Here is a 16383-nt window from a genome sequence, read left to right as displayed (position 1 = left end):
ACAACAGATGCTACTGCTAATGTTCCTCTCAGGTTGAAGAATAAAGGGCTATCAAGACATTAGCATTCCCTTACAAAATGACCATTATATACACATATTTTTTTTAAGTTGCTAGAGATTTTGAAGACAAATCTTCAAAAAAGATTTGAAAACAATGTATAATATGACACTTCTGTCAGCAGCTTTTTTTTCCAAAGAAATTTAACTATGGATCCTATACATCAGGAAGAAAAATTTGGCTGAGTCTGTCTTAACTGTGGCCCCGGTAACAAATAAGCTTAGAAAAAAAATTGTTGCCAATTTAACTCTTGTTCCCCAACAACTAATCAGATTGCCTGGTAAGGACAAATAGTACTCAGTGATGAAGTTTCCCATTCCTGCTGTCTAGCACTCCCATCTTTCACTAGGAATCTTATTTTTTTAAAAAGAGAGTAGTTCAATTCAAAAGAGAAAGGTCAAATTCAAATTCAGAATAGAGCTGGAAGGGATCTTGAAGGTCTTCTAGTCCAGGGCTTTTCAACCTTTTCATCCATTGTACCACTTTTAGGATATGGCAACATCTGAGTACCACCAGTCGCCTAGCAAGGTGTCAAAAACTTGATGACCAAAAAAAAAAAAAGGAAAAAAATGATTAAGTACAGGTAGTCCTTGACTTACAACAGTTCACTTAGTGACTGTTCAAAGTTACAATGGCAGTGAAAAAAGTGCCCCCCAAGCCACAGCTGAGCAAGACACCTGCCTGCCCGCCTGTCCGAGGTTTTCATTGTTGTGAGCATTTATGTTGAGGATTGGCAGCGTGGGTGGGGTAAGGTGTGTTTGGTTTTTATTCCCCCCCCCATTCAACTGGGTGGTTGCAGCAGGTTTTGGTCAGTTCACATGACCCTGGGACACTGACCGTCATAAATATGAATCAGTTGCCAAGCATCTGAATGTAAATCACAAGACCCTGGAGATGCTGCAACATTCCAGCTGATCGGCACTTCTTCTGGGCTCAGCACAAGTGCCCGGATCAGCACCGAGCTCCAGCTGGAGCCTGGCGCTATTCCTGGCACTTCCACTGAGCCCTGATAACCCAGAAGAAGCACTGATCCTGGCACTTCCGCTGAGCCCTGACAGCCCTGCAGCTCCAGCCATCTCTCGCTCAGGCTTGTGTGGTGCTGCTATCGGTTCAGCTCATTCCCCTCCCCCGCTACCAATTTTCTAGGATGGTTATGTACTACCTGCCAGGTGCCAATGTACCACAGGTGGTACCTGTACCACTGGTTGAAAAGCCCTGTTCTAGTCCAACCCCCTGCTCAAGCAGGAGACCCTATACTCTTTCAGAGTAGTGGCTTTCCAGTCTCTTCTTAAAAACCTCCAGTGATGGAGCACCCACAATTTCTGAAGACAAAGTGTTCCACTGGTTAATTGTTCTGTTAGGAAGTTTCTCCTTAATTCCAGGTTGCTTCTCTCCTTGATTAGTTTCCATCCATTTTCTTTTCCTGCCCTCTGGTGCTTTGGAGAATAAATTGACCCCTCTTCTTTGTGACAGACTCTCAAATACCAGAACATCCCTATCATGTCACCCCAGTCCTTCCCTTCCTCAGACTAGCCATACCCAAAATCTGCAACCATTCTCTCCAGGCCTTTAATTATCTTATTTGCTCTTCTCTACACTTTTTTCAAAGTCTCAATATATTTTTTGTAATGTGGTGACCAAAACTGGATGCTGTATTCCAGGTGTGCCCTTACAAAGGCTTTATAAAGCAGTACTAATACTTCACGAGATTTTGATTCTGTGCCTGTTTATACAACCAAAGATTGTATTAGCTTTTTTCCCAGCTGCCACACACTGCTGGCTCATGTTTGTAATCGTCCACTAGGACTCCAAGGTCCCTCTCACAATTACTGTTTTTGAGTCAGGTTTCACCTAATCAGTATTTGTACTTTTGGTTTTTCCTGCCTAAGTGTAAAACCTTGATTTTCCCTACATTAAATTTCATTTTGTTGGATAGGGCCCATTGTTCAAGTCTGTCAAGATCCTTTTGGATCTAAGCTTGTCTTCTGGGGGGGATGTTGGCTATTCCTGCCAGTTTGATCTCATCTTCAATGAAACTGAAGCGTCAACCTGAATGAGTAAGACTGATTCATAGAGGGCATAAGAAAAGGCATGACCTACAGATACAGAGAAAGGGACGCGGTGGCTCAGTGGGTTAGGACGCTGAGCTTGTCGATCAGAAGATCGGCAGTTTGGCGGGTCGAATCCCGAGTGCCGCGTAACAGAGTGAGCGCCTGTTACTCGTCCCAGCTTCTGCCAACCTAGCAGTTCGAAAGCACATAAAAATGCAAGTAGAAAAATAGGGACCACTACGGTGGGAAGGTAACAGCGTTCCGTGCGCCTTTGGCGTCTAGTCATGCTGGCCACATGACCACGGAAACGTCCTCGGACAAGCGCTGGCTCTTCGGCTTTGAAACGGAGATGAGCACCGGCCCCTAGAGTCAGAAACGACTAGCACGCATGTGCGGGGGAACCTTTACCTTTACCTTTACCTATACAGATTTGGATGGGAAAGAACAGGCTTCGACTCAACCCGGCCAAGACTGAGTGGCTCTACATACCGTCATCTAGTTTAGTCCAAGAGGTTCCATCTTTGACTATAGGAGAGATTTTACCTCCCATTGATAGAGCACGCAATCTGGGCGTCCTCCTAGATTCACAACTCAGTTTTGAAGATCATATTGGAGTCGTGGCTAGGGGGGCATTTGCCCAGATTTGCCTAATATACCAATTGCGCCCTTTTCTGGACCGAGATGCCCTACATACAGTCACCCACGCACTCGTTACCTCCCATATAGACTACTATAATGCTCTCTACATGGGGCTGCCCTTGAAGACCACCCGGAGGCTTCAGCTGGTGCAGAGTGCAGCTGCACGGGTAGTGATGGGAGCACCCCGATACTCCCATATTACACCCCTCCTGCGTGAGCTGCATTGGCTACCGGTTGCCCTCCGGGTGAGATTTAAGGTGCTGGTACTTACCTTTAAAGCCCTACATGGCTTAGGCCCGGGATACTTGCAGGACCATCTGCTGCCGGGAACGAATTCCCATCGCTCAATACGCTCACACAGAGAAGGCCTCCTCAGGGTACCATCAGCTAGGCAATGTCGGCTGGCGACCCCCAGGGGGAGGGCCTTCTCTGTGGGAGCGCCAGTCCTATGGAATCAGCTCCCCCCTGAGCTTCGGATGGCCCAAAATCTCCAGTCCTTTCGCCGCGGCCTCAAAACACTCCTATTCCACCAGGCTGACCTGGACTGACAGGCATTTTAATTATATTTACAATTTTTAATTTATTTTTAATTTTTAATTTTAATTTATTGCACAGATGATTTTAATTTTATTCTTATCTTAATTTCTGTACTTATATGTTTTGTTGTTAGCCTCCCTGAGTCCTTCGGGAGATAGGGCGGGATATAAATCCCATTAATAAATAAATAAATAAATAAATAAATAAATAAATAAATAAATAAATGAATGAATGAATGAATGAATGAATGAATGAATGAATGAATGACCCAATGTGTGTCTTTGTGTATGTGTAGGTGGTGGTGATGATCAGGCAGATGAAAATAAATGAGAAAAAGAGATGAAGACATTTCAAAGCTCATTTCAGCAATGCTGTAAGTGAAAAGAAAAACCCCCAGACATTCTGTATTTCTTCTTGTTCAGGTTTATGAGAGTTATAATTGAGAGACTTTGGCCTGCACAAAAGGTACATGAATTTTCATTTCACAATACATGATTACTCTTCTAGACAGAATGTCCGCAAAGCTGAAAATCTGTAGCACTTCTTCCCCCACCTTAGTACCATGAACATTTTCAGACAGTGTGCCAAAACTGGCTAGGATTGTAGGAGTTGCAACTGCAACACACTGAGACACTGTGATGTAGATGTCTCTGAAGTGTTTTTCTTAATAGGTGCAGAGAACCTACATATGTGCTTGTACAAAGATGTTTGTTGTTATTTGACTCCAGGGAAATTAGATAAATTAACAAAAAAGATTTATAATGGAATATTGTTGGGAAATTTGGTGAAAAAAGGAATTCTACATATTTTGAAATTACTGAATATTATATTATTTAGTCACTGTTCACTGTTCCTGAAAAAAAAAACAATTAAGCTTAACTGTATCCCTGGCTTCTTATTAGCAAGTCTTTTGGCTACTGTGCAGAACATTTCTGACAGAGGATTAAGTACCAAAGTTATCATTTATCCTTCAATTTCCAAACAGCTTTATACATTCTGAAATTTCAACTGATTTTAAATTCAAAATGTGTATCACGTATGTGCTATGAAATGACATCAATACAACTTATCACATCCTTTAAGTCTCACAGAAAGGGAAGGTACTAAGAATATTACTCAATTTCTTCAGTGACATTATAAAGCAATAAACCAGTTATATCTTTTATACATCAATTAATTTTTTTATTGAAAAACAAAAAAAGTCATATTAGTTTAACTCATGGACCCTGGGCGAACAGTGTAACAATCACTCAGTCTATTTTTAAGGTAATTAAATTAATTGCTCAATATACATAACATTAACTTTCCAATTAGTAGATTCCAACATCTGAAAAAACCCCAAAATAAATAATGTGTAGATGCAGAAGAATGGGAATTGAATTACTAACATTTTCTTGGAACAACAAACATGTATCACAGACATGTAAACAGTAGCATCATGCATTGATAATATGAAAAAATGTCCTAATTAAAACACAATTCATCAGTACAGGAAGTTTAATATGATAAATTGCTTTATCGGGATCCAAAGTTGTTATAGTAGTAAGGTTCATCTGGTCGATACCCATAAGCAGTAGTTGGGCGGCTTGGAATACCTATGGGCTGGCCAAATCCATCCACTGCAACACTATAAAGAAATGATGACACAGTCAACATATTATAATACAGATACATTATCTATGCAAAAAGGTTTGGGAAAAACAATAAACAGCAGTAAATTATTTAATAGTTATACACAGGATACCAAATCTAGCTGACAGTTATAATCAAAACCATTTTTCTAAGTTGTTATGCAATACCTGGTATTAATAACGCATAATAACATGCTGTAATGTCTGCTACTGTATTACTGCACAGTAATACAACAATATAAAAAGTGGAAAGAAGGGCATATAACTAAGGCAGAATATCAGCAAATAGCCAAAACCAGCAAAGATTAAGTCAGGAAAGCTAAGGCTCATAATGAAATAAGGCTTGTGACAAAAGTAAACAATAAAAAACTTCTTTCAATATGTAAAAAAACAAGAAAAAAGTCAAGCAAACGATTGGTCCATTAATGGGAGAAAATGGCAAGAAGGTGATGAGCAGCAGGGAGAAAGCAGAACTGCTTAACACACTTTTTGCATCTGTTTTTACATAAAAAGAAAAAAAAACAGTCCAACCTATCAAAAAAAATGGTAAAATGCAGATTAGGAATGCAAGTCAAAATAAGCAAGAAAATGGTAAGAGAACACTTATCCGCTCTAGACGAGTTCAAATCACCAGAACCAAATGGGTTCTGAAGGAACTGGCAGACATGATCTCAGAACCATGATCTGTATCTTTCAAAGATCATGGAGCACCAACAAAGTACCAGTTGACTGGAAAATGGCTTATGTAATTCCTATCTTCAAAAAAGGGGAAAAAATGGATCCAGGAAACTATGTATAGACCTATCAGCCTGACATTAATACTTGGGAAGGTCCTGGAAAAGATAATCAAGCAATTAATCTGCAAACCCCTAGAGAGAGGCAAACAAGAGAAAGGCAAACAAAGTCATAACCAAAAACCATGATGTGTTTATCAAGAAAAAAATCATGCTGCCTTTTTTTACAAAGTGACAAAATTAGTGAATGAGTAGAATGCCGTGGTTATAATATACTTGGACTTCAGTAAGGCATTTGATAAAATAGACCACAACCTACTACTTGACAAATGAGGGCTAGATCAGTGATCCCCAACCTTTCTGGCTTTGCAGACTGGTGGGAGGAGAAGAAAGGATGGTTCTGTGTGAACGGCGGGCGAGTGCACACGGCTTCATTTGCACAAGCTGTGAGCGCAAGCGTAGCTGTGTACATGCTCACCTGCTACTTTTTTAGCCTGGTTCGGAACAGGCTGTGGCCCAGTAGTGAGCCATGGCCTGGGGTTTGGGGACCCCTGGATTACACAGCATCACCACAAGATGGATTTGTAACTGGCCGACCAACCACACTCAACGTATAATCCTTAATGGAACTACATCCGCATAGAGGGAAGTATACAGTGGGGTACCCCAAGATTTTGTCTTAGGCGCAATAATCTTCAATTATCTTCATCAATGATTTAGATAAGGAGATAGAAGGGGAATTCATCAAATTGCAGACAACACCAAGCTGGCAGGAATAGCCAACACTCACAGACATGTCAAACTTGCGACGTCACGTGACATTGTGCAATGTATCGGAGCTTTTTCTCCATTGCCGGCAATGGGGTAGGCGTGGTTTCCTGGTGACGCATCCGGCCCACAGGCCGGGAGTTTGACACCCCTGCTTCAGAAGATATACTCAAGATACAAAAGGATCTTGACAGACCTGAACCCTGGACCCTATCTAACAAAATGAAAATCAGTGGTGAGAAAAGTTAAAAGTACATTTAGGCAAGGAAAACCAAATGCACAAATATAGAATAGGTGGTATCTGGCTCAGCAGTAGTTAACTGTGAGAGGCATCTAGGAGTCCTAGTGGACAATCACTTAAATATGAGCCAGCAATGTGCTGCAGCTGCCAAAAAAGCCAACGCAGTGCTAGGCTGCATTAATAGAAGAATAGAATCATCAAGATCACGTGAAGTGTTAATACCATTTTATTATGGCTTGATAAGACCACACTTGGAATACTGCATTCCACAATATAAGAAAGTGGTTGAGACTCTAGAAAATGGCAGAAAAGAGCAACAAGGATGATTAGGGGACTGGAGGCTAAAATATATGAAGAATGGTTGCAGGAATTTGGTATGTCTAGTTTAATGAAAAGGACTAGGAGTGACATGATAGCAGTATTCCAATATCTAAGGGGATGCTGTAAAGAAGAGGGGTCAGCCTATTCTCCAAAGCACGTGAAGGCAGGACAAGAAGCAATGGATAGAAACTAATCAAGGAGAGAAGCAATCTAGTACTAACCAGAAATTTCCTGACAGTTAGAACAATTAATCACCGGAACGACTAGCCTCCAGAAGTTGTGGGTGCTCCAATACTTGAGGGTTTCCTGCTTCTGCAGGGAATTGGATAAGAAGACCACCAAGATCCCTTCCAGCTCTGTTATTTTCCTCTTTTGTCTTCCAAGAGATGAAGATCTAAAAGTAATTATCTTATCTGCAATTATCTTATCTGACAAAAGCGCAATCATAAAGTTCTCCTGATGTTCCTTAATGGCAGAACTGTAAGGTCGTGCCGAGGAATTTAGTCATCATCTGTCGGATAAAATCGCTCGGATTCGGACCGGTTTGGACTCCAGCTGGGCAGAGTCAGGCGATCAGGACACGGGCGGTCTTGTCAATGTTATCTGGGAAGAGTTTGATTCTGTGACCCCTGATGAAGTGGACAGGATTATGGGGAGGCTGAGCTCCTCCACATGTTTGTTGGACCCGTGCCCTTCCTGGCTGGTTTATGCAGCTAGGGAGAGGACACGAGGCTGGCTCCAGGCGGTTATATCTGCTTCTTTGAGTGAGGGTTATTTCCCCACCGTCTTGAAGGAGGCGGTGGTGAGACCTCTCCTCAAGAAGCCTGCCCTGGACCCAGCCGTTTTGAACAACTTTCGTCCAGTCTCCAACCTTCGCTTTCTTGCGAAGGTTGTTGAGAGTGTGGTGGCGCATCAGCTCCCTCTGGTCCTGGATGAAGCGGATTATCTGGACCCCTACCAATCGGGTTTCAGGCCCGGGTACAGCACGGAGACGGCATTGGTCGCTCTGGTGAATGATCTCTGGAGGGCGCGGGATAGGGGACATTCCTCTGTCCTAGTCCTATTAGACCTCTCAGCGGCTTTCGATACCATCGACCATGGTATCTTGCTGCGGCGTCTCAGGGGATTGGGAGTGGGAGGCACAGTTCTTCAGTGGTTCTCCTCCTATCTCCTGGGACGCTCGGAGTCGGTGTTGGCAGGGGGGCAGAGATCGGCCCCTAGGTCTCTCGTTTGTGGAGTTCCTCAGGGGTCGGTTCTCTCGCCTCTCCTGTTCAACATCTATATGAAACCGCTGGGTGAGATCATTCGTGGTTTTGGAGTTGGGTATCATCAGTATGCCGATGATACCCAACTTTTCTTTTCGACCCCAAACCACCCCAGTGATGCCCTCGCCGTGATGTCCCGTTGCCTGGAGGCGGTTCGGGTCTGGATGGGGAGGAACAGACTTCAGCTCAACCCTGACAAGACTGAGTGGCTGTGCATTCCGGCATCCCGGGACATTCCAAATGTTCCATCTCTTTCTATGGGGGGTGAGCTCTTACCCCCCGTGGATAGGGCTCGCAACTTGGGAGTCCTTCTAGATTCACGGCTTACTTTGGAAGAGCATATAGTGGCCGTGACTAGGGGGGCTTTCGCCCAGGTTCGCCTGGTGCGCCAGTTGCGGCCCTATCTGAACCGGGATGCCCTGTGTACAGTCACTCATGCGCTCGTGACCTCTCGCCTTGACTACTGTAATGCTCTCTACATGGGGCTTCCCTTGAAGACCACTCGGAGGCTCCAACTGGTACAGAATGCGGCCGCGAGAGTTGTCTTGGGAGTTTCCCGGTACTCCCATGTTACACCTTTGCTCCGCGAGCTGCATTGGTTACCAGTTGTCTTTCGGGTGAGGTTCAAGGTGTTGGTCACGATCTTTAAGGCCCTACATGGCATGGGTCCGGGTTACCTCAGGGACCACCTGCTGCCGGCATCGACTCCCCTCCGCCCTGTGCGTTCCCACAGAGAGGGCCTCCTCAGGGTGCCGCCAGTCAGGGAATGTCGACTGGTGGCCCCCAGGGGGAGGGCCTTCTCTGTGGGGGCTCCGGCTTTATGGAATCAATTGCCGGTGGAGCTCCGGATGGCACCAGACCTTCGAACTTTCCGTCGGGGCCTGAAGACCCATCTGTTCGAATTAGCTGGTCTGGCCTGATGGGGGATTATGGGCTTTTAATTGTTTTTAATCTGTACTTCTGTTTTAATTGGGCATGGATTTAATTCTTTTTAATTTTTGTATAGTGTTTCTTATGTATGCCCTGTGAACCGCCCTGAGTCCCACCAAGGAGAAGGGCGGTATATAAATCAAATAAACTATAAACTATAACTATAAACTATTGCATTTCTCTGCTACTGGTAGACTAGGAGAATGCCGTTTATTTAGAAGTTATTCTTGAACCACTAGATGGCAAGCTATAGTCTTTATTTACCACTAGTTCTTTCCCGACAGTTTCAATCTATTTCAGCTTAGGCCAAACTACCCTTGAACATATTTTTAATTAGGCAGGAGAGAGAATCATGGTTTTCATTAAGTCCTGATCAAATCAATCCTTTTAGTTCAAGAAACATGTAAATAATTAACTGCAGTGTCTTAATGTTCAGAGCTTGTGATGTTTTGGTGATTTCCAAATAACTTACATATGCAGTAGCTGAGATATGTCACTCTGCAATGTTAAATCATGCATGTATTAAAGCATTTAGATTACAAGGAATAATTCACATCCCAAGATTCATGCTGGTAAATATTCAAATCTGCAAGCAAAACTGATTTCAACTTTTTTTCTAAAAATGTAAGTTTGCATATAAAACTTTACTGAATATGCAGAGCAATTTTTAGAAACTGACAACCTGAAGGTGAGATAAGTAACTAGCCAGTATGCAATAGTGAAAATAAAAAAGAAGACTTGAAAATTATATAAAGTTGTCTTTTCAAAGTAGATAATTTCTAAAGATCTTTTTATACTACGTATAAAATAATGAAACAGCAGAGGGTTATAGCTCAGTATTCTATTTACATGAAAGGACTAAGAATTTTCATAATACCTTCTGAAAATGAGTGCCTGTGTTATATTTAGTTGACGGACACTGTAAGACTTTTTACTGCCTCTTATTGAGGTAAAAGAAGTTATGTGGTGATGGCCAGAAAACATGATTAACTCATTATACAATTGGCATTACACAATGTTTGCATAGTCAATTGTAATACAGCTGCATACATTCTGGTCAGATTTCAATTAATTCTAAAGTGAAAAGAAGATGACACAACCTTTGCATGGTACAAATGTAAACATCATTAGCAATGTTTTTTTTAAAAAATATTTTATTGTACGAATAATAAGTACAAAGGAAAAAATGTCAATAAAAACATTATGGGAAAACTTTCTAATAACACATCTACCCCTTCATTTATTTCCCCAACAGCTGACCACAACGCAGATATATTGTATATACATTTCACATTAAAATAATTGCCAGTATACGTTTAAATCCTTTCATTTCTTATTAATATATTCATCTATTAAATTTCTTCTTAAAAATCATATTCTGAATGTTTTAATTTGCCCTGCTTTGCAATGTATAAGGGAGCCATTTTTAACTTACATTTGGTTAGACTTCTATTATGGACATATGCTAATGATTTTGCATTTTTGTTTTCTGGAATTTTCTAATAAGAATTTTTGTGGTTTCAGTTCAAATTTTAGGATTTCTTGAATATTTTGATGTTTTTGTTTCCAGCAATTTTTTTTAACGCATAACCAACTCACATGATTAAGTGTTCTTTCTTTATTCTGGTACTTTAAACAATTATTTTTATATGACTGTTACTTCTAGAATGAGAGTCTCCCTGAGATTTGAACAGGTCAAACCCAAATGGTGTTTCAAAGAACCTTGAAGACTTGACACTTTGCCCAGGCGTTTGATAAGCATGATTGAAACCCCCTTTTCTTCTTTTTCTTTGTTCCCATCTGGGTTACTTATCTTTGCCATCTTTGCTCCTTTTTTATGTTGTTTTCTTGTTTAAATTTTTTTTTTAATATTTTGTAAACTGTCAATGAAAGTTGGGTGGCATATAATTTTAATAAATAAATAAAGGCCATCTTGGTAATTATTGACAAAATTATATATCATCTGTAAATATTTTATACCAATTCCTCCTAAAATTATAACAGGGAGTGAATTTTATTGATTTTTTTTCACCATAGCTTTTTCCATATTGTGTTCACTTTTCTGAAATTTTGCATCCAATATAACATGCAATTTCTGATTTGTTCCACTCGTCTGTCATATTTCAATAACAATGTACCATATGTCCTAATAAGTAATCTGGGCTTTTATCTTGAGCTTTGAACAGGCCAATCCCAAAGAGCCTTGGTGGAGCAGTGGGCTAATGCCTCCTTAAGTAACCCCAGCTGCCTGCAATTATTGCAGGTTCACATCCCACCAGGCTCAAGGTTGACTCAGCCTTCCATCCTTCCGAGGTAGGTAAAATGAGGACCCAGATTGTTGGGGGCAATTAAGCTGACTTTGTAATAATGCCGCTTGGGGTGTGTGTGAAAGCCCTAATAAGCAGGCATATACATAGAATGAAGGCTACTGCTAAGCTTGTAAGCCGCCCTGAGTCTTCGGAGAAGGGCGGGATATAAATGGAATTAAATAAAATAAATAAATAAATAAAATAAATAAATGGTGTTTCAAAGGGCCTTGAAGACCTGATCGATTCTTTGCCCAGGTGTTCAAATTGTTTCTCAAAGTTCTTTTATATTCTTAAAACCACTTTTTATTCTTCTAGCAATCTGCAAATACATCAGTATTACAAATATACCAGATTGGGATAAAGGTAATCCTAAATTTACAACCATCTTTAATAATAATAATAATAATAATAATAATAATAATAATAATAATAATAATAATAATAATAATAATAATAATAATAATAATAATAAGTTGGAAGGGACCTTGGAGGTCATCTAGTCCAACCCCCTGCTAAGGCAGGAAACCCTATACCATTTCAGACAAATGGCTGTCCAGTCTCTTCTTAAAAACTTCCAGTGTTGGAGCATTCACCACTTCTGGAGGCAGGTTGTTCCACTGGTTAATTGTTCTAACTGTCAGGAAGTTTCTCCTTAGTTCTAGGTTGCTTCTTTCCTTGACTAGTTTCCATCCATTGCTTCTTGTCCTGCTTTCAGGTGCTTTGGAGAATAGCTTGACTCCCTCTTCTTTGTGGCAGCCCCTGAGATATTGGAACACTGCTATCATGTTTCCCCTCACCCTTCTCTTCATTAAACTACACATACCCAATTCCAGCAACCGTTCCCTATATGTTTTAGCCTCCAGTCCCCCAATCATCTTTGTTGCTCTTCTCTGTACTCTTTCTAGAGTCTCGACATCTTTTTTACATCGTGGTGACCAAAACTGGATACAGTATTCCAGGTGTGGCCTTACCAAGGCATTGTAAAATGGTATTAGTACTTCACATGATCTTGATTCTATCCCTCTATTAATGCAGCCTAGCACTGTGTTGGCTTTTTTGGCAGCTGCAGCACACTGCTGGCTCATATTTAAGTGATTGTCCACTAGGACTCCGAGATCTCTCTCACAGTTACTACTATCGAGCAAGGTACCACCTATACTATACCTGTGCATTTGATTTTTCCTGCCTAAATGTAGAACCTTACTTTTTTCACAATTGAATTTCATTTTGTTAGATAGTGCCCAGTGTTCGGGTCTGTCCAGATCCTCCTGTATCTTAAGCCTATCTTCTGGAGTATTGGCTATTCCTGCCAGCTTGGTGTCATCTGCAAATTTGATGAGTTCCCCATCTATCCCCTCATCCAAATCGTTGATGAAGATGTTGAAGAGCACTGGGCCCAGAACAGAGCCCTGGGGCACCCCACTACACACTTCCTTCCATGTAGATGCAGTTCCATTGAGGACCACACGCTGAGTACGGCCTGTCAGCCAGCTACGAATCCATCTGGTGGTGATGCTATCTAACCCACATTTTTCTATCTTATCAAGTAGTAGATTGTGATCCACTTTATCAAATGCCTTACTGAAGTCCAAGTAAATTATATCTACAGCATTCCTCTGGTCCACTAGTTTTGTCACTTGGTCAAAGAATGCAATAAGGTTTCTCTGGCATGATCTGTTTTTGACAAACCCATGTTGGCTTTTAGTGATAACTTTGTTCGCATCAAGGTGTTCGCTGATTTGTTGTTTGATTATCTTTTCCAGATATGCTTGTTATCAATGAAAATCTCTTTTGTTAGAGTCTAGCTTTACAAACGCTAATGAATTTTCAGATATACAATTATACAGTTACCTTTAAAAAACACAATAAAATTTACATAAGATAAGATAATTAAACCAAGTTTTCCTCTTGTACCATATAATGGAGCTCTACAAGGATTCTGCTGGCCATAACTTAGCATTTAACAGCAAGTGATCACTAAGGAAGAAATTTTACTCCATTTAACTGTTGCTGATTTACTGCAGTGAGAAAAAATGGCTATGTAACCTGAGAAATGACTGAACAGAGAGATCAAAGCCACAGTCTGGAAATTAAAATAAACCTTCAGGGTACTTCCTGCAAGAAAATTCACTTTGGCAAACTAAAATAGAGTCCACCTAAAAACTGTTCTATTTTATGAGCTGTCACATTAATTCAAGTGGTTTTGACCAGTCAACTTCAGAACATGTATTTCCTTGTTTCTGTCTCACATACTTCTGTAAGCAGTTTTGGGAAGAGGGGGGAGGATAAATATAAAATCAGAATTCTTTCCTTTGGATTGAAACTGAGAAGGTCATAGTTAAACTCATTAAAATAAACAGGTTTGCATTTGCACATTCCATTCCCATTTATTATAATTTTTATTTTTACAGATTTGTATATAGCATACATTTTTAATAACACTTCTATATTATGTTCAATTATTGTTTAAATCAGTTTATACAGCCCAGATGACTACAACTCAAGAACTGGTTCATTCCTAACAGTACATCTGGAGGACGTTCAGTGAGAAATAAGACCATAGGAATTACTGCTAAGTTTCAAAAGCTAACCGTTTTTGACAGTTTTCTCCTGGGACATGCAGAAAATTAAAACTTTAATTGCTCAGTTTTTATGGAACTGGACAGCCTTACAAATTTGGCAAATAAAATTAATATATCTAGATTATAGATACTGCTACAGTATCTGCTAAATTAATTTAGATTCTGCTAAATTAATACAAATGAAAAGTCATGTCTACTGAGAGAAAAATTATTATTGAATACATTAATCCAATCAAAGTTCATATAGTTTTAACTTTGTGCACAATTGAAAATTATCAATCAAATCTTAGAAGATTGTACTTAATATTTAGAGCAACTCACCATTTAACTCACACAATCACTAGTTATGATTCTATGATGAAACTATGATTAAAATGTTTCAAGCTATTAACAGTGTAAATGTTGCTACCAAATATAGCGGTTTTTAGGTTTATGAACTTTTTAAAATGTTCAATATGTCTGCATGTCCATTTCAATTTTCTGATTTCTCATATATGTTTATAAATAGAAGATGCTTCATAATTTCTTCTGTCATATTGAACTTTATGATCAGCTTTGTTTCTCTGTTTGATAAAATGACTATTAAAGATAAGCAAAATATCTAATGCAACAAAAGCCTATGATACAATATAGATCAGACATGTCAAACCCGCGACGTCACGTGACGTCACACGATGTATCGGGACTGTTTTGCCATTGCCGGCAATGGAGTGGGCATGGTTTCTGCATGATGCATCTGGCCCGTGGGCCCTGTAATATGTGAATCCAGCTACCAGAAGTTATTTCAAATATTGTTGGTTTTGGGGCTTTCAGTCAGAATGTCTTTGTGCCCTACTTACTAACCTTCTCTAGAGCATCATATTTTATGTTATTTTATCATAGCACATCTTCTGCCAAATATTACAGGCCCTGAAATAACTCAAAAACAGCTTCATATCCTAAAACATTTGCTTGGAAATAGACCAATGACAATTTCTGATCTACTAATATATATTTATCTTTTTCTAGAAGCAATTTACCTGCCAGAGAAAGGATGCTGATTCACAAGATCTCCATTCTGAAGATGATAATCACTGAAGAAATCAGGACTTATTGCTCCATCATGTGTTATTAATCCATCTATGAAACAAGAAAAAAATAGGGCATCAATGTGATATTTCTAAAGTAAAATGTTAAAAGTAGAGACTTAAGACATTTTATTTTGGAACTACTATGCTGCATTAGTTTCATGTACTATAATGAAAAACTACATTGTTGATAGTAGATTTGTCACTTCTACTAACTACATAACTATGTCAAACCTTTCCAGTCAAACCTTTAGAAGACTTTTGGAAGTGGATTCATGGATTTTGAAGGGCTCAAAGTGAAAAATTAATTTGACTCTTTTGATGCATGGACAGTTATTATTTTCTACACAGGCGTGATATTAGATGTATGAAATGTATTTTTCAGCAGAAGAACAACAAACAGGTTATGAAGAAAAAGCTTCTTCGTCTTAAAATTATCTTTCTTCCTTATGATTAGAACATAATATTCCTATTACACTGTTGGTAAATGATCTTTACTCTACAAGGCACAGTTTGCTGAATTTGCTTCCTTTCTTTGCCTACTGTTATAGACCACATCGAGATAAAGAAAAAAGGACAAAAAGATTTCAAACCCGTACGATACAGTCAAGAGATGTAAAGTGATGTGACCTAATAGTGAAAAAGCAAGTTCAGTTACTGCAACTGATAACTATTTCTTTCAGGGGGAGAAATTAATTTATGAAAAAGTTCTATATAGAAGAACTGTTTTTAAGTTTTTAAGAGAAGCTTTAAGACAACTTCTGAAAGATAGTGTATTTTAGGTAATACAAGCAACATATGCAGCAGATGATTTTGTTTTTTCTTGTTTACTACCTTAGGTCTCATCTTCCTTGTTTGGGGTTTTCAGGACAATTATTCCTACCCAGAAGACTCAGAAGTAAAAATCAGATTTCTACTTATTCCAGAACAACAATTTATTTTTTATTTTATTTATTTATTTTAATTCCATTTATATCCCGCCCTTCTCCGAAGACTCAGGGCGGCTTACAAGTTTAGATCTTGGGAGATGATTGAGCAAAATCTAGAGTTAAAAGTGATGCACTGGTTTTTGTGTTGGAAAGAACTACTAGAATTTGCTGGTTTATAACACCCCTGCCTGTCACAAACCAGTACATTAGACTCTACTCTAAAAAAAAACTGGCAGAGGAACAAGAGGCAGAACTCTTTTAACTACTGATATTTCAGAATTATTACAAACTCATTGCTCTAGCCACCAGGCCTTGAGGCAC

The 16383-nt window shown here is 39.6% G+C and overlaps 1 protein-coding gene across 1 annotated transcript in view; it reads right to left on the bottom strand.

Annotated features, from left to right (window-relative positions):
• Window positions 1-3704: 3704 nt before the first annotated feature.
• KIFAP3 (kinesin associated protein 3) overlaps window positions 3705-16383 on the bottom strand; it is a 93146-nt gene continuing 80467 nt past the window's right edge. The window contains exons 19-20 of the mRNA XM_081326147.1: window positions 15086-15185; window positions 3705-4912 (exon numbers count right to left, since the gene is read on the bottom strand). Coding sequence (XP_081182273.1) covers window positions 4801-4912; window positions 15086-15185 — 212 coding nt within the window. The 3' untranslated portion in view covers window positions 3705-4800. The remainder of the gene's footprint in view (window positions 4913-15085; window positions 15186-16383) is intronic.

This window comes from Vipera berus (assembly GCF_964194415.1).
Source record: "Vipera berus genome assembly, chromosome: 3".
Taxonomy (NCBI): Eukaryota; Metazoa; Chordata; class Lepidosauria; order Squamata; family Viperidae; genus Vipera; species Vipera berus.
This window is presented reverse-complemented; position numbering and strand designations above follow the sequence as displayed.